Source organism: Leuciscus leuciscus (assembly GCF_965113295.1).
Source record: "Leuciscus leuciscus genome assembly, chromosome: 16".
Taxonomy (NCBI): domain Eukaryota; kingdom Metazoa; phylum Chordata; class Actinopteri; order Cypriniformes; family Leuciscidae; genus Leuciscus; species Leuciscus leuciscus.
Window position 1 is genome coordinate 32,412,506 of NC_138740.1, and position 20,777 is coordinate 32,433,282.

The 20,777-nt window shown below is 35.8% G+C and overlaps 1 protein-coding gene across 6 annotated transcripts; it reads left to right on the top strand.

Moving 5' to 3' along the window:
- The first annotated feature begins 2,550 nt into the window (after positions 1–2,550).
- egfl7 (EGF-like-domain, multiple 7) lies at positions 2,551–19,437 on the top strand. Of its 6 annotated transcripts, XM_082141784.1 has the most exons (10): positions 3,195–3,499; positions 4,279–4,385; positions 9,190–9,365; positions 10,318–10,443; positions 10,525–10,637; positions 10,746–10,841; positions 11,911–12,102; positions 17,435–17,511; positions 18,754–18,940; positions 19,019–19,437. In XM_082141784.1, exons 3-10 carry the CDS (start codon positions 9,286–9,288, stop codon positions 19,036–19,038), a joined length of 891 nt encoding a protein of 296 aa, XP_081997910.1. In that variant the 5' UTR covers positions 3,195–3,499; positions 4,279–4,385; positions 9,190–9,285; the 3' UTR covers positions 19,039–19,437. The 6 variants fall into 6 exon arrangements, with proteins under 6 accessions (XP_081997912.1, XP_081997910.1, XP_081997911.1 ...); XM_082141786.1 differs by lacking the exons at positions 3,195–3,499; positions 4,279–4,385 and adding an exon at positions 2,551–2,951; XM_082141785.1 differs by lacking the exon at positions 4,279–4,385 and having other exon boundaries at positions 9,194–9,365.
- The last annotated feature ends 1,340 nt before the right edge of the window (positions 19,438–20,777 follow it).

A 20,777-nucleotide genomic window follows, 5' to 3' on the forward strand; every position in this document is an offset into this window, starting at 1 on the left:
TGTAAAATAAAACCTGTATCTGTCGTTTGCCTTTTGTCAGATAAATATATATTTTGTCAGATAAAATACCTTAACCAAGTTTAGTGTTTTGTTCTTTTCTCGTATGTAAAAAATTTGTAAACTATTTTCTTTTTTTAAATCTGCATATTTTGATGGTTTAATCGAACTTGTAAACACTCCAGACATCCCTTTTGGCCACTACTGGACTCAAGGGATGAAAACTGAACTAAACATGTGAGATCATGTGACAACAATTCAGCATACTGTCAAAAAAACTTCTATACTAAGTACTGTTTTATATAGTATTTAGTAGGCAGCATAGCCACAATGTAGTATAAAGTACAGTAAATATGATGCCCGTTTTTACTTCAGAACAAGTGAAAGAAACATTGAGAGAGTTCAAAAACCACACTTTAATGGAAAAATTGTGTGTGTGTGTTTGTTTTTGAAGGGAGTTAGTGTTTAAACAATATTCAATGTCTCTAATGTCCAGGAGTCAATATGAGTTCAGGAACAGCCGACACATGTTCTACTGTATTTAACATAGTTTGTTTCTCTTGTCTCCATCTCTCATTTTCTACCGTCCTCTCCCAGAGGATCATTACTCAGATGTTGCTCTTTAGTTTAGATAATGACATTGAGGAAAGTTCTCTATTCCTCTCTGAAAATCAAAACTGAGACAGATTTTCAGGTCATAATTTGAGGGTATCAGCCCAGATGACTGTGAAGTATTATAAGTGTATTTTTGATGTGTGTGTGTGTGTGTGTGTGTGTGTGTGTGTGTGTGTGTGTGTGTGTGTGTGTGTGTGTGTGTGTGTGTGTGTGTGTGTGTGTGTGTGTGTGTGTGTGTGTGTGTGTGTGTGTGTGTGTGTGTGTGTCTGGTGTTCCACTGCTTCCCTCAGCACTGAGGAATTTTTGTTGCTACAATAAATGAGCCAATTTGACATCTTTCCACAAACACACTTACACATGTAAAACCATATGTGCCATCACACACACACACACACACACGCACACACACACACACACACACACACACACACACACACACAGATTTCTCTTTTCCAGCAGTGACACATGACAGCAAGTTCCTGTTTTTTTTCTGTTTTACGGGATTGTGCAAAACTGCTGAATCCTGGAGGATATGTAAGGAGTTTAAACAGTCAGATAATAATAAATCACTAAAACGAGATCTTAATTATATCTGAATGCAGTCCAAGATCTATAAACATCATTTATAAACTATACCGTTCAAATGTTTGGGGTCGGTAAGGATTTTTTAAAACGTTTTGGAAGTCTCATATGCTCACCAAGGCTGTTTTTATTTGATCATAAATATAGTAAAAACTGTAATATTGTGAAATATTATTACAATTTAAAACAACGGTTGTCGATTTGAATATATTTCAAAATGTAATTTTTTCCTGTGATCAAAGCTGAATTTTCAGCATCATTCCTCCAGTCTTCAGTGTCACATGATGCTTAATATTTTTTTGTGGACACCGTGAAACTTTTTTTCAGGATTGTTTGATGAATAGAACGTTTAAAAGTACATAATTTATTTTAAATATAAATCTTTTGTAACATTATAAATATCTTTGCTGTCACTTTTGATACATTTTTGCATCCTTGTTGCATAAAAGTATAAATCTTTTTTTAAAACATTGACTTTTGAATGGTAGTGTAGATAGAAAGAAAATATTTGATTAAATACTTATTTCATTAATAATACTCTGATTATTTTAACAAAATGAATTGCATATAACAGTATATATTTAAATTTGCTAAGAGAAGACCTCAAATGAAAATCACTGAAGACATTGTGGCAATATAAGTAAATCACTGAAAAGATTTTGGCATTCTGACAAAAAACGAGCTATTATCTGTAGTTATTATAATTAACCATATTAACATTTAGCCCAAGTGAGCATCTATAGCATGATCACACTGAACATTAAAACCATACAAAATCTTTCTTTTCAGCTCTCGCTCTCTAAATCCCAGTCCGCCACTTTCCCGCCCTTCTCTCACGTTGACGCATGACTCTTTCCTTTAAGTTCTTACTCTCATTGTTCCCTGTGACCCAAAGCACAATCTTCCTCTTCCACACACTTCCTGCTTCCTGATTCACAGGAAGAGCTGTGCAGAGCCATTTCCTCAACTTATTTGGACTAATATATTCACAATCAGTCTTTCGTTCTCTAACACGCACTTACTCACACATAATGTGGATCAAATAAAAGCTGAAATCTTTTTAATACGGTCTAATGCTGTCACACATAAAATACTCATTTTGTGTGTGTGTGTGTGTATCAAAACACACACTTAACAAACATTGCACTACTATGTCAATATGTCAGGACTGGAAGCATGAATGCAATGTCTACTAGACCCCTTTTCTGGTCGGATTTAATCTGATGGTTCAAATCACCAACCCATAACTCATAACCCCCACCCACATCCATTAAACCAGCCTGAAAAGAATAGCTCGCACAAAAATGGAAATGCTGTCATCAATTACTCACTCCTTCAGGTCGGTATGACTTTCTTTCTTCTTTGGAACACAAAAGAAGAAATTGAGCAGAATCATGGGGACTTCGCGGGGAATGATGTGGTCAAGAAAAAAAGAAGACAAAATAGCATCATAAAACAGTCTAAAAGACTTGTACATTATTCTCTGAAGCCATAAAATATAGCTTTGTGTATGAAGCTAAGATTTTTGGAAAGCTGTATCTGTTCATCACACAAAGCGGTCGAGTCTCTTCAGAAAATTTGGACTAAACCACTCAAATATGGATTAGTTTTATGATCTCTTTATTAACTTTTTGAAGTGGTCAAAGTGGTAGTTGCGTAGCTGTCAATGGAGGGATAGAAAGATCTCAGATTTCAACAAAAAGAAATTCATTTGTGTTCTGAAGAAGGAAAGTCTTACGGGTTTGGAATGACATGAGGTGAGTAAATGATGACAGAATTTTAATTTTTGGGTGAACTATCCCTTTAAGGTTACACCTGCACCGTTTCACTTTCCATTTTTGAGTAAATAATCCTAGTATATATTTCTAATATAATGGGAGCCTAGTTGAAATCACAGGGCCAAACTCTCGCTGTTTCTACAGTTCATCACAGTGTGTTTGCGGTCCTAGATAGAGACGTGATTACCCGTATTGGGACTTGAGGGGCACGAGGGGAGTGTTTGTGCAGGCCAGAGAGGTTTATCAGCTCCAAACACTTGCAGGATTTCCGGTTTGGGATTGTCCGTCCAATTCCTGAGTTCCACAGGAAGCGCAGAATAAAAAGCAGGAGAAAAACGCCCAAAAGCATCTCATTCCTCGCCAGTCGGTTCACGGGGAGCATCGAGACGTTGACCACACGCCGCTCTTTATCAGAGAGAAGAAGAGTTTATAAGAAATGCAGGCGATGGAGAAGCGCGTCAGAGCGCGCGACAGGTGGATCGAATGGCCTCGAGCTCAGCGCGAGATCACGTGATTTTATTAACTGGGTGAGTGTGAGGACATTACTTACATTACTTGGCATGGCGATTTTCTTTGGTTACACTTCAGTAATAAGCCATTCAACATTATATATAGAGTATTTCACTTACAATCAAATGAGGAGATTAAAATTGCTTGACATAATGAACGATGTAAAATAAAAAAAATGGGGAAAAATGAAGGTGCAGAGTGTTCTGTCTTTCTGGCAAAACTTTATAATAATTAATTGTATATAAATAATGTTTAAATTCACGACAAAAACGATAAAGTTTTTCCGGCCTTTTTACTGGTAGTAATGTAACGTTAGCCTACTGATTTATTAACAGTAAATAATATTTGGATCAGGATGTGATTTTAATTTGAACTACTGCGTTGAAATACGCGTTAAACAGACAGGGTTTAGCTTCATAGCATTTCTATTTTTTTCCCCCTGCGTTCTTACACGTTTCCCTTTATTTCTGTGTTTTACGTGACCCGGTAAACTGAGCCGTTGCGCTTGAATTCCTGCAGCGATGACGTCACGCGGAGCGAGGGAGAGCTCTTGCGTGAGTGTTTCTCTCGGGACGTCCCGGTGAAGGAGGGGCAGTAGTGGTGTGGTTACCCCCCTGCACGCTTTGACAGTTGTGAGGGAACTCAACTGAGTGCGCAAAAAAAAAAAAAAAAATAGACTCCTAAACACGGAGAGCTGAGCTACGGGAAGCGCGCGCAGGAGTTTCGTGCCAGTGCAAATTTGGGCATATGCGTGTTTTTTGGACTATTTATAAAATTATTCCACGTCTGTCCTCAGAGTTTGCTGGGAAACTTCGTTTTTGGGAACCGCTGGGGGACCACTCTCTTTCTTTCCTCTTTTGCATCCACGCACGAGCGGTTAATCTCGTGAACAGGAGTAATCCAGTGAGTCATTGAACAATATATTTTTTATAGTTTATGTAAATTCATGCGTGCATCATGCATTTCATTATTATCTATTTGCTAATGCAACAGTTTGGTAAGGGGTCATTATGTGTGTGTGTGTGTGTGTGTATTACTATAATTGTCATTAGATTAGACTGAACTGGATCAACACTGGAATCTGTGAATGGTCGCAAATAATGTTGTATGAAAACAGCGCCACCTGCTGGTCGTTTACCGTTAAAGCGGCCAGACTGCAAACTGTGCTTAGTATACACAATGTTCAGAATAGCATACTATATCTGAATTATTTAGCATGCATACAGTGCATAATGTGCATGAAACACTCGGATAACCTAGGCCTACTTATCCAAAATGCTTGATCTTAATTTTCCAGTGTGATGAAGCAAAGGTAATTGCTTTTTTAGGTAATGGAATACTAGTTTATGAATACTGCTCAGTACGTTTTTTTTTGAAGCGCCAACACTTTTTTTTGAACCCCCCACAGTTTTAAAGTAAACAAATATGCCAAATTTATGATCACTAGATATCACTTACTGAATTGAACATAGGCATTTCACTGTAGTGATAACATTGTAGCCAACTACTTTTACAAATGCGTAGCGTATTGCATGATATATTGCACATTGTTTCACATACTACTTTTTAAGCAGTAGTGTGCAGTATATACTGCACACTAAGCAGTAAGCTAGCATTCCATTCCAAATATAAACACACACACACACACACACACACACACACACACACACACAGTCACACACACACTAAAGGCTGGGCCTCCATTAGTCTTAACTGCTTCCGTTTCTAATTAGTGCCATTATTTGTGATTATATGCAGTGATGTGGATCTAAATGTCAGTGTGTTTATATACAGAGTTTTACATTCATGTTGAGGCTTTTTTGTGGTTTAGCATTTGTGTTTAAATGTACACTTTGCACGTACGCAAATGTACTACGCGTTGCTTTGTGATTCAATGATTATTGTTTGGCAGAAAGTGCTGAATGTTTGCAACACTAATATCCTTTTTATTGTCCTTAACCATAACTAATGGATAATTATCTTCATGCAACATCACTAGCAAGTAAACTAAAGTTTATTTTTGATGTGTTACGCACACGTCTGCTCAGAGACCGGGAGTCCGAGATCTGGCAGCGTTTATATAAGACACGTGGCAAGTGTTTACATATGACGGCAATCAGATGAATTGTGAGAGACACACACATATACAGTTTCTGTAACTCATACAGCCTGCAGGTACAGACCTGTAGAAACCATTAAGTGTTTGGCTGGAGATCAGTGTGAAAGTCATCCAGAAGTCTTAAACCACTTTACTGCCTCATTGTGGTGTCAGACGTTCTGCGGTGGGTCGTCCGACTCAAACTGCAGTCATGTGAAAACACTATCTGACCCACAATCCTTATGTGGAGATTTCAAAGCTCACCAGCTGCTGTAGAGGATGCTCATTGCTGTGGAAAGTGTTGTTATCTTAACAAATCCCATATTAACAACCAAACACAGTAACAACAGTAACACACCTGAGATGAGAATCGCACATGATTGGCCAGTTGCGCATCAGTCCTGGCAGGAACATCAGACTCAATTCATTTTCAGTTAAATTTCTGTGAGAATGTTGCTAAGCTAACACCACAATGCTCAAACAAGCATTAAATGCAGGGTATGATTTGTTACAGAAACATTTTTGGTTATGCTGGTTGAAAGTGTCCACATCCATAGCAATCACTAAGTTATGGTCTAAATGTATTTTATATATGGTCTGTGGAAGACGTAGGACCATAAAATGTTTGTCTAATCATTTAATTCGGTCCAAATGCAATGATACAATGTCCTACCTGCCTGTCAGCGTATGTCCCAGACATCACGCGTCACTAGCGCGTTTCATGCTCTGCAGAATTAGACAGAGTTAGACAGACGTCAGTCGCCGAGCAGCGCAAACGAAACAGCAGCCGCCTTTTACAGTTCCTCCTGAACCAAAACAACCAGCTTATGCTGCGTTCACACCATAACTACTGGAAGAGATTAAATGCAAATAGTTTAATTTAAGAATGTTTTTTTGGCACATACGGACTTAAAGGGATAGTTCACCCAAAAATGAAAATTAGCCCGTGATTTACATCCTAGGTGTGTATGACATTTTTCTTTCAGACAATTATAATCGGAGTTATATAAAAAAATGTCCTGGAAAAAAATATATATAAAAAGTCGATGCGTACGGCCGTTTGCCGGAAGCTAGGGATTTTAGTCGATAAAGTTTTATATATTAATATTTTTGTTACACGAACAAAAGCTTCGTGTGGAGCACTTTTATCAGGAATGGATGCGCTTTGAAGGACTTCCAAAAACAAAAACCCATTCACTCCCATTATAAAGCTTGGAAGTCTGAAAGAAGAATGTCATATACACATAGGATGGCTTCAGGGTGAGTAAATCATGGGCTAATGTTCATTTTTAGCTGCACTATCCCTTTAAGTACATCTTTATTCATAATTTCATAATTCTATTGTCTTTGAAATATCCTGCGTGGGAAACAAAAAATGTATGTAATTTCTATTGAAACTTGTATGTCATGTATTTAAGTATGTTTGTAATTACACATTTGCAATGATTAAGTTGCAATTTAGTACATTTCAAATATATTTAGTTTAAATGTAACATTGGATAACACACTAGAGTTGAGCTTCTTGCCTTGAGATTCTGAGATTGTTTTATCTGTGAATTATGTGATTCTGCCCTAGCATTTGGTCAAAATGTAGTATCTTTCAATTTTGCTGTCTCATCTGAAACAACCTTTACATCAAGAGCAGTGATGTCTAACAAATTCTGTAGAACTTTAATTGGGTTTAATCTTGTTAGTCACATTTGGACAGTATCTTTTTTTTTAAATCCAAAAATAGTTTTGCTTGCTAACTTGCTCTGTCACTGAAGGTAAAAAAAAACTAAAAAAACATTTAGTGCCAGATCCAGATTTTACCAGCTTACATGCACACAGGTCAAATTCATTAAGCATAGATCAGAGGTAAAATGGGTCATTAATCTCCAGAAAATATGACAGACCTCGTTTAAAGTGCTTCTTACACAAACACACATGCACACTCATATTCACAGCCTCTTTTTTTCACTATTAATGAGGAGAACGTTGCATAGACTTCCACTGATTTTATAACAGGTTAATGATATTTCCTATGACCTAACCCAGGCCCTAAAAGCCCTACCACTAGATTTAAATAAAAACATGTTTTTGGCTGATTTATAAACCTTTTTAACTAGTGAGGACCTGTAAAATGTCCTCACTTGTCGGTTGTCATAATGTTTCACTATATAAGTGAGGAAATTTGGCTCTCTCATTTATCACACACACACACACACACACACACACACACACACACACACACACACACACACACACACACACACACACACACACACACACACACACACACACACACACACACACACACACACACACACACACACACACACACACACACAGCACACACACAGGTGTGGTATAATAGCTGTTGTCAAAAGCTCTCTAGGGAACACTGAGACCTGTTTTACACCGCGCTTTAAACCTGAACTCATTAAACCAGCCATAACCTAATGATTACTGTAAGCTGTTCAAGATGAGAGAACACACACGTGTGTGTACATGTGCATACAGGTTAAAATGAACTTCAAGAAGAGAAATGACTTTTAATATAGTTGACTTTGTAAAGTCTCGTTTTCATCTGAAGCAGAGGTTTGTTCACGCGTGTGTGTGGCGGGACGACATGCTAAGTGCTGTTTCAGTAATCCAAGCCATGTTTTTAATAACATGTTCTTATTAAAGTTATATTTAAAACCTGTGTAACCTGAAATCTCCATGTTACAGATGGAAACACAGAAATGTATCTTCATTACACCCAGATGAAAATGAAACCACTTTATCTGCGTTATGAGTTATGATCTGATTTTAAAGCGTCAGCACTGTTATAATGCATGCGAATATGTGTGTACTTATGAAAACACACATTTCTTAGAACCGTGTTTGATTCAATCAGCTGTGATCTGTAACAAATGCACTTATTAATGATGATTAATTTTCTGCCTTTAAAAGTGCATTAACTCTCATGTTTAAACATGAAACAGGTTATAACTGTGCGCTTATGGGAAATGGTTACAAATTGCATGTTTTTTTTATTCTTAATGTCTGTTCTGTGTGTTGTATGTACAGTATGATGGGATCCAGCTGTTCAGTAAGGAAGTATAGCAGAAATAACATTTCATAAAGACTAGTTCAGTGCTCTGTGGGCAAAGATCTTAGATCTGAGGTAAAGACAAGACACTTATTTCTCAAGTTACTTTAAACAGGGTACATTCTTCTTAAAATAGATTATTAAAGTGTCCCATGTTTTATTAAAAAACGATTTTTATTTATTATTACTGAAGAGGGTGGATTCTGGAATCCACTGCCGTAAAAAATCGTACAAACTTTTTTTGCAAACTTTTATCAGCATTTGCAAAAGTGAGAAAGTTGGCCATTTAAACCTTCTATATACAAAGAATCGGATGTGGTTTCAAGAGGAATATTTGTGATAAATACTATTTCCCCTGTATCGATCATCATATACTATTGCTATTATTATACTGTATATTGATTTAAATGTATTATTATGGATTGGTTTCTATTATTAGGTACTATTGTATAAGACTCTGTATATACTGTAATGTTTCCTTTCTCTCTCTCTCTCTCTCTCTCTCTCTCTCTCTCTCTCTCTCTCTCTCTCAGGTAGCTGATTGACCTGGGTGTACCTGAGGGGGACAGACACTCCTGAAAGACAGACCTGAGAGAGAGTGACAGATAGACGGAGAGAGAGAGAGAGAGATGTACACAGCGGTCCTGCTCTCCTCTTCTCTGTTTCTCCTGCATGTGACCTGCACGCCTCAGATTCATGGTCACCACGGGTAATGGCTCACATACACACAAAGTAGTCACTGTACGCTGCGTCCGAAATTGTATATAGTACGTGAAAAACAGTTCGCCAAAAGAGTAGTATGTCCGAATACATAGTATTCGAAAAAGAGTGGGTGAGAAGTACCCGGATGACCTACTTCTTCTGCCGAGATTCTGAAGTGCGCATCCGCTGACACTTTCCTATCCCATGAGGCCACGGGAGAGGATTTATGAATGGCAGTGAAGCATCATAACTGATGCTGGTAGGTCACATGACAGTTATAGCAAATGTAGTACGTCCGAATTTCATTGATACTAGCCATATTCATACTAGTAGTATTAGGACGTGTCAATTCACATGCTCTTGGGCCTCATGGGGTCATGGGTCACTATAAGGTTAAAGGTCAACGCATATAATAGCAGCTAATTACATCAATCAGCCACGTCCCATTAGAACTGATGGACAGCAAGCTTTTGATACACAAACGACAATATAATGTCTTTCCAAGCATTATATTTAACACACACTTTTAAGATATTTTAAAGGTATTTATAATGTTGCAAAATATTTTTTTTTATAAATATGTATAGTTTTTTTCACAAAACTATTAAGCAGAACAACAGTTTTCAACATTGATAATAATAAATGTTTCAGCATATTAGAATGATTTCTAAAGGATCATGTGACACTGAAGACTGGAGTAATGATGCTGAAAATTCAGTTTTGTGTCACAGGAATGAATTGCATTTTTTTATATATTATTTTAAATTGTAATAATAACATAAACTATATTTTTGAATCTATTTTGATCAAATAAATGTAGCCTTGGTGAGCAGAAGAGACTTCTTATTAAAAAGAGTTCAAAAATCTTACCGAGCCCAAACGTTTGAACGGTAATGAATAAGCAATATTTGTGTGTAGGAGTGTGTTTGTTTATAACTGTGTGTCTGTGTGTGTTTCAGAAGGAGAGTGTGTGTTGGAGACGCATGGAGTCATCGTGTGTCCTACAGCACAGAGTCGTTCCTTCAGCCTGTCCACAAACCCTACATCACCATGTGCCAAAACCAGCGCATGTGCAGCACATACAAGTAAGATCACACAAAAACACAAGAAATATTATATTACACTGCATATAGTATCAGCATTTCACTAGACTATGTGTTTTACAGGACAATCTACAGGGTTTCTTACAGGCAGGTGAGCAGAGCGGCTCCTAATGTACACATTTACCCAGAATGCTGTCCGGGGTGGCGACGCATACATTCACACAACTGTAACCAAGGTAACCGGAGGTCTACAAGTCATGTTGGTTAACGTTAGCTCTGAATGGGTTTTCACATTTGAATTCATACATGCATATGTGTGTGTATTTCCACGTCTCTCTCTGTAGCGGTGTGTGAGAAGACGTGTGTAAATGGAGGGTCATGTATAAGGCCGAATCACTGTTCGTGTCCGAGAGGATGGACGGGACGATACTGTCAAATAGGTACTCACAAACACACACTAACATTCATTTACTGTTATGTTCATGGTGCGTGCTTTATAAAATGTGTTGCATGCACAAAGAATTGCATGCTTTGTGAGTAGGGATGCACAATATATCGGCGATATATGATCGTTTTTAATGTTATTGTTATCGGACTGATAGGAAAATTTGGTCACTGTATTAAAGCTGATAAATAATGTATTATTTCCTTCAACTGAGATATTTTAGATGAGCACTGTTCGCCATGATGGTTTTAAATTGCTGGAATTATGATTGGAATCACTTAAAAAAGGGAAAATACAGTTAAGAGCAACATGTGCTGGACAAGTCTGTCATATAAGCTACATAAAATTAAATTGAGAACATTATAACTGTGTGCTTGGGACATGCTTTTAATGGTGAGACTTTTGTTTTGTAATGAGGCTCTCAAAAATGACATAAAAATTTGGATTTAGATTTATTGGCCAATATATTGGTTATTGGCTTTCAAATATATAGAATTATCGGTATCGGACAACATTTTTAAATCGGTGCATTCCTGATTGTGAGCCGTATATACAGTTAACACCTAAGGGGACAGGTGGTAAATAATAAATAAAAAAATTTAAATTTAATTTAGGACTTTTCACTTTGTACCCTTATTTTAAAGAGCTCATATGGAAATCAGGACTTTACAAAAACATATATATATATATATATATATGTGTGTGTGTGTGTGTGTATGTGTTTTATATTAATATTTTTTTGATATTATTACATTTTTAATAAAGAGCAAGGAAAGTCCTGTTTCCTGTTTTTATATAAATATAAAAATAATTATGGGTGGAAAGTAGTTGCTTTGTACACATTATTTTAAAGGGCTCATTAAAAAAACCATTTCACTGCTCCTTAAAATCATATTTTTAGAATATATTTGTAAATTAGTTTAAGGGTGGAAAGTGGTCATGAGATTTTTTAATGTTTTTTAATTTTAATGTTATTGGTGCACGACAGCTTTAACAATATATATGGGCTTTAGGGGAAAAAGAGTGGTTCTTTTAAAAGAGTGGTTCACATCTTTCTCTCTCAGATGTGGATGAGTGTAAGGAAGGTCATCGCTGCTCACAGAAGTGCGTGAATACGCTGGGGAGTTATCGGTGTGTGTGTCAGGAGGGATTCAGTCTGGCTGAAGATGAAATAACGTGTTCAAGAAGTCTTCCCCCCTCCCCCCCGCCCACCGCTCCTCCAAAACCAGACGATCGCTCATCCAGTAGCGATGCTGGTAAGACATATATACATTATAATCAGCCGCAGACATACTGAAGTAGATACTCATCATCAGCACTCAAGATTCAAGAACCATGAATCTCCATACACACACACACACATGATGACATCAGGACAAACTGCACACTTTAGCGTATATAAGCATTGGAACACACTACTATATCTTAAAATTGCATTGCAATACCACAGATCCCTGTCCGCATCCATCTAAATTCATTATTCATTATAAGTTCCTACATTTATAAACTACTGTGGCAGTTTTGGTCTCACATTCCTGACCACTTTTCTGCAACTGAAAATGTAGGAATAGGACGGTCTCAGATATCCATTTCCATTGCACAAGAGGGTTGTGGGCAATATTAACCAAAAAAGCATGAACAGATGCATACTTCACAAATCCACTAGAAAAACCCGGCACTTTTGGCATACTGCTTGCAAAAATGCAATGAATAGAGACATATTTATTCTAAACTCGCAGACTATTTAGGAAGAATAGTACAGAAAAAGCATTTAGAAAACAAAACAAGTAATGGGCTTAAGTGGTAATGCAATTACAGTGTGTGAAAATATGTCATAATGGGTAAGTGTGGGCTATTATAGCGCAGTATATAAGTGTGTTTCCTCTCTAGCGCCCCCTACAGGTGGAACCCTGACCAGCCTCACGGTTCATTATTACTTTTGGTACGCGCTATGCCACTCTCAACTCGTACCGTGAGTAATAGTGCACTGTGACTGGTGACCACAGCGACCACAAACCTGGACCACATCCGTCTGCCTCCAAACAGACCACCTGAACAACCAGTATCTTACGACATATGTGACCCTGGACAAACAAAACCAGTCACATGGGTACATTTTTTGAAATTGAGATTTATACATCATCTAAAAGCTGAATCAATATGATTTCCATCGATGTATGGTTTGTTAGGATATGACAATATTTGGCCGAGATACAACTATTTAAAACTCTGGAATCTGAGGATTCTGCAAAAAAATCGAAACATTGAGAAAATCGCCTTTAAAGTTTTTCATTTATGTTGGCGATTGTGCTGCATCCACTCACAAAAATAAATGTTTTATATATTTACGGTAGGAAATGTACAAAATATCTTCATGGAACATGATTTTAATGTCATTTATATTTTTAGTTTTAATGAATTATAAATATTTTAATAAAAACATTTATTTATTTATTATTAAATGTTAATTATTATTAAAAAAATATAATGTTACTCTATGACAACTACACTAGTTTATTTATAAACGAAACATTACTGATTTGCTTATAATTTCCAACCAAGTGACTCTCTTGTACTAGTGTTATTTTTTAATATTTTTTTATATACTATTATTGTTTTGTTTATTAATATTTCTGGATTAGCTTTTATTTGATATATTTCACTTTTCATTTAAGTTTAAATTTGAGTAATTTTGTTATTTTACTTTTGTTTTTTTGTTTTTTGTTTTTGGGCTTTTTAAATATTACCATCTAGGATTAAATGATTTCTTATTTTAAGTTTTAGTTTTAGTTGAATTTATTTTATTATTATTTTTCAGTTAGTTGCCTTTTTTCACAATAAGTTTTTCATGTAATATTTATATTTTATTTTAACAATATATATTTTTTTTATATATAGTTTTAATGGTATAAAATAATAATGCTGTTTTTGTACCAGCAATAACGGAATTAAAGTCACAGTCCCTTTAAGGCAAGTCCTTTCACTCACAGCCAACATTTCCAAAGCTATTCTTCAAACTTACGATTAAATTTCATATTTGAAATCACGGATGAAATCTGACCACAACTGTCTAATAAATTTGGTTTCTAAATGCTCAAATCATGACAAAAAAACCCTGCATTTTTCAGGCCGGAGCTGTCAATGTGCCAGTGATGCAACTTTACCAACTTCTGATTGGCTCTTTTATTTTGAAGGCGGGATTTATTCCGCCATATTCCGAGTTGCACTTTCTCTTATTCATATTAAAATGTCTTCTTTGTATATCTAAAGTCTTTGTTAAAGTTTGAGTTCTTTAGTGAAGTCCCTATGAGAAGCTACTGAACATTATACTCTCCCCTTTGTCTGTCTCTATATTCTGCCAAAACTATCTTGTGTCTTTAAGCCTGTTGGCAGCGCTCCTCTCACTCCTCTCCTCTGTTTTCTTTCCCTAAACTATTTCATATCTGTCTACGATTTAAAAATAACAGCATGAACAGAATCTCCTCTGGCCCTAAATAGTCATGTTCGCTGTTTCCTAGCGACAGGCTAAAATAATCGCCACTCGTTCTGATTGTTGGCTGGAGCTCAAACACGCATTCCTGGAGTTTGCTTACTAGAAAGTACAAGAGAGAGCAGCACATTTCAAAATCTCAGTAATAATGTATGAATCCAGGCAGTTGAAAGCTAGCAAGGCAATCTAAATGTTGTTGATAACCTTGTTTCTATAGGACATGCTTAGTTTCTTTATTCATTTTTAGATATCAAAGGAGAAATATTTCAAAGTAAACCTTTAAGTGACCCCACACACTAGTCTCTCTGTTCCCACACTAGTCAGACCTCAGCGTTGTTGAGTTTGACCCTGTGCCACATCTGTCTGGTGGGACGTCCCCTGAGACTCGAGGTGCAGAAGCTCAGTTTACTCTAAACCTGTCATCAGCCTCACTCACTGACCAGCAAGAGTAGTTCCCCTACTAACATGTACCATGGTAAACACAGTTTACACCAAATATCTTACTTGCTACAGTAAAAAAGAAAAGAAAAAAAAAAGCATTATTTAAACTAATAATTATAATTTAAACTAAGAATTTATGCTTAAACTACTACTAATAATTAATATAAATATTAATTATTTAAACTATAATAATTTGAGATGTCTTTCAAAATGTAAGCTTTTTTTTGTCTTACAGACCAGCAAGAGTAATTCCTTACACTTAAACATTAAGCACAACCACAGTTTATGTTATTTGCTACGGTTACTATAAAAATAATTCAATTAAAACAAGATTATTAAAAAAAATAATTAAAATATTAATTGTTTAAAATATTTTTTTTTATTAAATGACAGTGTAATCTTTAAAACATGTGTCATCAGTCTTACTGACCAGCAAGAAGTTTCCTTACAAACATTTACACCAAATGTTATTAACCAGTTACTGTTACTACAGTAAAAATGATCAAAAGTAAATGATTTAATAACAAATACAATTAATTAATTTAATAAAAATATTTATTTAAAGTATTTAATAAAAAGCTTTTTAAAGTATTTTTTTAATGACAGTGATAGCTAATAACAGATGATTAGTTTTCTGTATAAAAATCTGTTTTAAAATATTTATATATTTATTATAAAATAAAATAAATATTATTTGAGGTTTTTATAAATAATTTTCAGCATTCATTTAGTGTGAGCATGTCAACAAACATTTTAAAAAGTCATGTTTTTCTAGCATTAATTGGTTTTTAGTTTTTCATCCATTGTTGTGCCTTTCTACAGCTTGCTGATTTAGCATATTTTTCCTTTTATTTATTTTTTTACTTAAAAAAAATTACATACTTCCCCTTTAAGTAAAATGTTTCATCATTTTATTTAAGTCTAAAGGATCAGAGAAAGACAGACATGGAGAGCGAGAGAGCCCTGATCAGTTAAAATTTCATTTTGACCTCAACTATTGGACAAATACTTTGTTGAGTTTCTGGGGCCCAAAGTCCCTAAAACCTTGAGTTTAAAGCTACATTAGTGTCATCAGATAGAAGGAGTGTTTAGCTGTACGATGATGGTGATTTCGCATTTAAAGAGGCCACTGCCGGACACGATTTGTAGCCGCTGTTCCCGTTTTCCTTTTGGCTCAATCCGTAGCTCGCATTCCATATCTATCAAACTCAGACTGCTGGGGGTCACTGTTTTCCCTCACACAAATCTTCTCTCGCTCTCTCTCTCTCCCACGTGTCTTCATAACACACACATCTGGGACAGATTGACTGAGCTTCAGTGTGCGTCTGTGGAAACAGCCAAATCAAACGCTGAGGAAAAAATGTGTGTGTGCGCGACCCATTGACTAGTTTTAAGACTGATAGGGCTCATAACCTAAAACATTCAGAAAAACAGCCAACGGGCGGGACTTACTGGGCTGAGCTCTGATATGATTGGGTCTTAATCACGTCCATTTACAAAACAACCAATCACAGTCACAGTTATCTCATACTGAAGCTTGTGATTAAATATGACCTGATTTCATCTATTGTGGAGTGCAAATGTCTCAGAACACTGGGATTTCTTGGGACATGTACAACGTTGTAGTTTAAAAAAAAAAATTTTAAGCAAAGAGATCTAATGTAACATGAAGAAATATTTCAGATTCTGCACTCTTTCTTGGTCACAATAAACCAATTAGTGACATGTGACTCTTTGCAAAAGCTGTCAGATGTTCCTGCTGACACTGACGCGCGCACAAGATGCTCTTTTGGACACAATCATGCTGAAAAATAAGATTTTGACCATCAGATCTGAGTGCTGCTGTCATTAAAGCAAAAGGGGACATACAAATAGCAAAATTAGTCAATCAATAAAAATAATGTATTATTAATAACAAATACATAGCAAATCAATAAAACAATTTATTTAATGAATAATTTAATACATAAAATACATTACATTATTTATTTAAATAAGTGAATAAAATAAACAAATAAATAAATAAATGGAAAATAAATAAATAAATATTTAAAATAAAAAAATATACATATACATATTTAAGTTAAAACTTTTACTCAAACTGTATAATATATAATATAATTTGAAGGAACACACACACACACACACACACACACACACACACACACACACACACACACACACACACACATATATATTGTATTCAATTGAAAAACAAAGAACAAGAATTTTCTCTAGTTGTCTCAGACTTTTGGACCCGAGTGCATATCAAAGTATTTGCATCATATTCTTGCCAAACCTCAAACTTTCCTCCTTTGTCACCCCCAACACTCAATTTCTCTCTTTCTCTTTCTATTTCTGTCTGTCTTTCTACTCTCCTGTGATCTTTGGTCTGCTCTGGGAGCGCTTTGGATATTAATCATGGATTCATGCAATCAGAGAACATGCACAAATATAACCATAAAACACTGTCTTACAAAAGTCAGTTTGTGTGTTTGCATATTGTCTGAATAAAAGCGTTACTTATGTTCAAAGCCTGGATCTTAAAACATCAAAAATAGAGTTGTGCACTGCGTTCTGGGTTTTAATGAAGGCTGAATGTCAGTGTGTGTGTGGTCCGTCTCTAATTTATGTGTGTTTTTCTTTTGTTCTTAAAGGTGGAGGTTTTGGATTGGTGGAGAACGTTACCGAAGAAGTTCAGATGCTTAAAAACAGAGTGGAGCTCCTCGAGCAGGTCAGACACACACACACACACACACACACACCCTCAGGACACATCCTACTTCAAACGACAGGAAACTGTAGCACGTTTGCCAAGAGAGGTTATTGGTTCAAAGCCTTGCTAATGGTTTAATTAAAAGCAGTAGTCAACCTCACACGTCACAGGTTTGGAAACATAAAACACACATACAGGTTTTAACCGTCTTTGTTTGCCAGGAAAAGAGTGTGTTCGGCAGATATTTCTAGTAGATAATAGTTAGTTTGTTTTTCAGTCAGCACCACAGGAACAGGAGGTATTACATCACATTATTAACAACATTAGTTGGCAAAAAACGTTTTTCAGCACTTCCAAAAGGTTTATGTGTAATTTAAAGTTATTGAAAATGTTAATAAATAAGTTTGCACTCATTAACCTCGCTCAATTAAGATATAAACAAAACAATATTCATATACTCTAGAGAGACTAGAGTATGTACTGTAAAACACTCAAATGTAAATGTAATAACAGTATGTGAAGGGTATGCATTATGTAAGGATAAAACAGTAGTATGCATATTCAATTTCATATTCCTCATTCGGTGACAAGCAGTTTTCTGTATTATATTTTATAATAATATATTTTGATAATAAAATATAGACTAGATCTGCTACAGTATGCATTAGTGAAGACATGAAGGGTGAATTATGAATAGCTAATGAGCTGCTGCAAGTGAAGTAGGGAGAACCTCTCACAGATTTAGGCAGGTGGTGCTGGGGAAGGAGGAGGGCTAGGAAAATTCCCATGAGCCGGTTCGGGACGGAAATAAAAAAATGTTATGTTGATAAAACAAACAGATCGATTGGCTTTAAGAGAAGCAGTCAGCTGCTCAGAAGAGTTTCATGACTAAATTATGTATACATGTTCAAATGTAATTTATTCCTGTGATCAAAGCTGAATTTTCAGCATCATTACTTCAGTCTTTAGTGTCACATGATCCTTCAGAAATCATTCTAAAAGATGATTCGCTGATCAATAAACATTTCTGATTATTATCAATGTTGAAATCAGTTGTGCTGCTTAATATTTTTCTTTAGAAACCATACGTTTCCCCCCCAGAATTCTTTGATGAATAGAAGCTTCAGAATAACAGCATTTACCTTATTCTCATATTTGCCGTTTTAGTCTCACTTAAAAAAATAAAACAAAAATTTAATAAAGACATAATTTCAGTGTCTTTAAATGTAAGAAAACCTTCCTCTCTCTCTCTCTCTGCAGAAACTAGAGATGGTTCTGGCTCCCTTCATCACACTCTTCCCGTTGGATGGCGCGGGAGACGATAACAGCTTCCTGTCCGAGAGGACCAACTTCCTGTCGCATTCTCTGCAGCAGCTAGACCGTATCGACTCGCTCAGCGAGCAGGTCGGGTTCCTGGAGGAGCGGATCGGAGCCTGTAAGCATATATGTATGTTTATGAAACGTATCTGTACAATCTGTTTCTATAGATAATATAACAAAAACATCTTATGTGTGTCTTTATCAGGTGCCTGCCAGGAAAACTAGACGATCACTCAAAGATGGGCTGGATCCAAGTGAAACCAATATCTGATGTCTAAATGAACAACTGCAGCACTGATCAGAGGGTCTGAACCATGTAAACATGTTCAATCCACTTAAAGAGCATGTAGGGAAGCGCAATGTCAAACTAACAAAATTCTCGGAGTTTTATGGTGGATGACCAGGTGCTTTGATTTTTTCATAATGTTTTTCAATGTATTTCTCTCATTTAATCTTGGTGTAAGTGCAGCTGTATGGGTCTCTATGTGTAGGTTTGGGTCAGGAGATATGTAAATTTATATATTTATAATTCCATGTTCTTCTCCTGAGTATTTCTATTGGGAAAAAACCTTCAACATCATTTTTATGTTTACATTTTTTAAATAAAATTGCTTAAACATTGAATGTTTCTATAGTTTGTTGTTCACAAATTTTACAATTTGTTACAATTTATTTTTTTACTTAATATAGTTTTTTTTGTTGTTGTTGTTGCTTTTTACTATGGAGCTACAATAGTCTCAAAATGAATGACAAAATTTTACTAAATATGCAAACAGTAATTCAAAAACACAATTAGGTTATATATATATCAAAGTCCGTTATTGTGGGAAGGAGGAGGCGGGAACCGCCGAACATTCACAGACTTTAATAATAAAATGAACAAACACAAAATGAAAGTAAAAGACAGCAGACCCTCACGGATGACTGCTTTCACATAATAAAACAAAGAAAACATAACATAAATCCAGGCCTGTTCCTCTCTCGATCTTCACTGTCGTCGCTCCTCCTTTATGCTTCTGCTCCTCCATGAGAGATTCGAGACCGGAGCGTCGTGCAGGTGTCGCTCATTATCAATCCCTCGTCCTGCTCGCCACAGTGTGTGTGTGTGTGTATATATATGAAAAATTATATAAACTTTTTTTGGGTGAATATGAATTTAGCATGTTAATCATATTTTGAAAGTATGTTAACTCATGTTTGCACATGCACAACCAAACTGACATTCAACATTTATCTGCATTAGGTAATAAGTTTGTAAATTGATGTTTGCAGATGTATAAACTATTTATGTGAATTAGCTTGCACATTTGTGAATCACATTTTGTAAATGCATTAATTTTGAGACCATTTTAGCTTCATACTTTACGTGCATTTTGGAACATCCTCAATTGGAAAATAATTTACTATATATAGAATTTTTTATTGTACAATATAAAAACCATGTCTGTGGAAAGTCCCCACAAAACATGGAAACCTGTGTGTGTGTGTAAAACGATAACGAAAAACAAAGAAAAAGATACACACACAGATGACATCAAAAACAAATCCTAACATTTATATTGGAAAAAACAGACGATTTTATTAACTCTTTGTCCTAGATGTGTTTAACAGTTCGCATCCAGATTCTACCACAATCAACATTTTTATATATAATCATCGTCTTATATGACTTTACAGATTTTACAATGGGCTTTAGCTCATTTGTGTGTCTGGTCACCATACACACACATTCAGCACACACAATGGACCACACACACACACACACACACACACACACACACACACACACATTCATACACACACGTACACAAGGCTGCCCGTGAAATGTCTGACAGGTTCGTCTAACGGATCTTAGAATCAGAGCTTTTACAAGCTTTCCCCTGTTATACATCCTTAATAGCTTTGGTGAAAATCACACAACACCTTGTACACCCTTTCGTACATTGATTCGTGTACGCAGCACG

What these genes read in the sequence shown, in the direction of transcription:
- egfl7 (XM_082141786.1), top strand. Translation starts at nt 9,286, where the DNA reads ATGTACACAGCGGTCCTGCTCTCCTCTTCTCTGTTTCTCCTGCATGTG. An exon ending in CTCATCCAGTAGCGATGCTG is followed by an intron (nt 12,103 to 17,434) that starts GTAAGACATATA and finishes TTGTTCTTAAAG; the next exon opens with GTGGAGGTTTTGGATTGGTG. An exon ending in CGGAGCCTGTAAGCATATAT is followed by an intron (nt 18,941 to 19,018) that starts GTATGTTTATGA and finishes TGTCTTTATCAG; the next exon opens with GTGCCTGCCAGGAAAACTAG.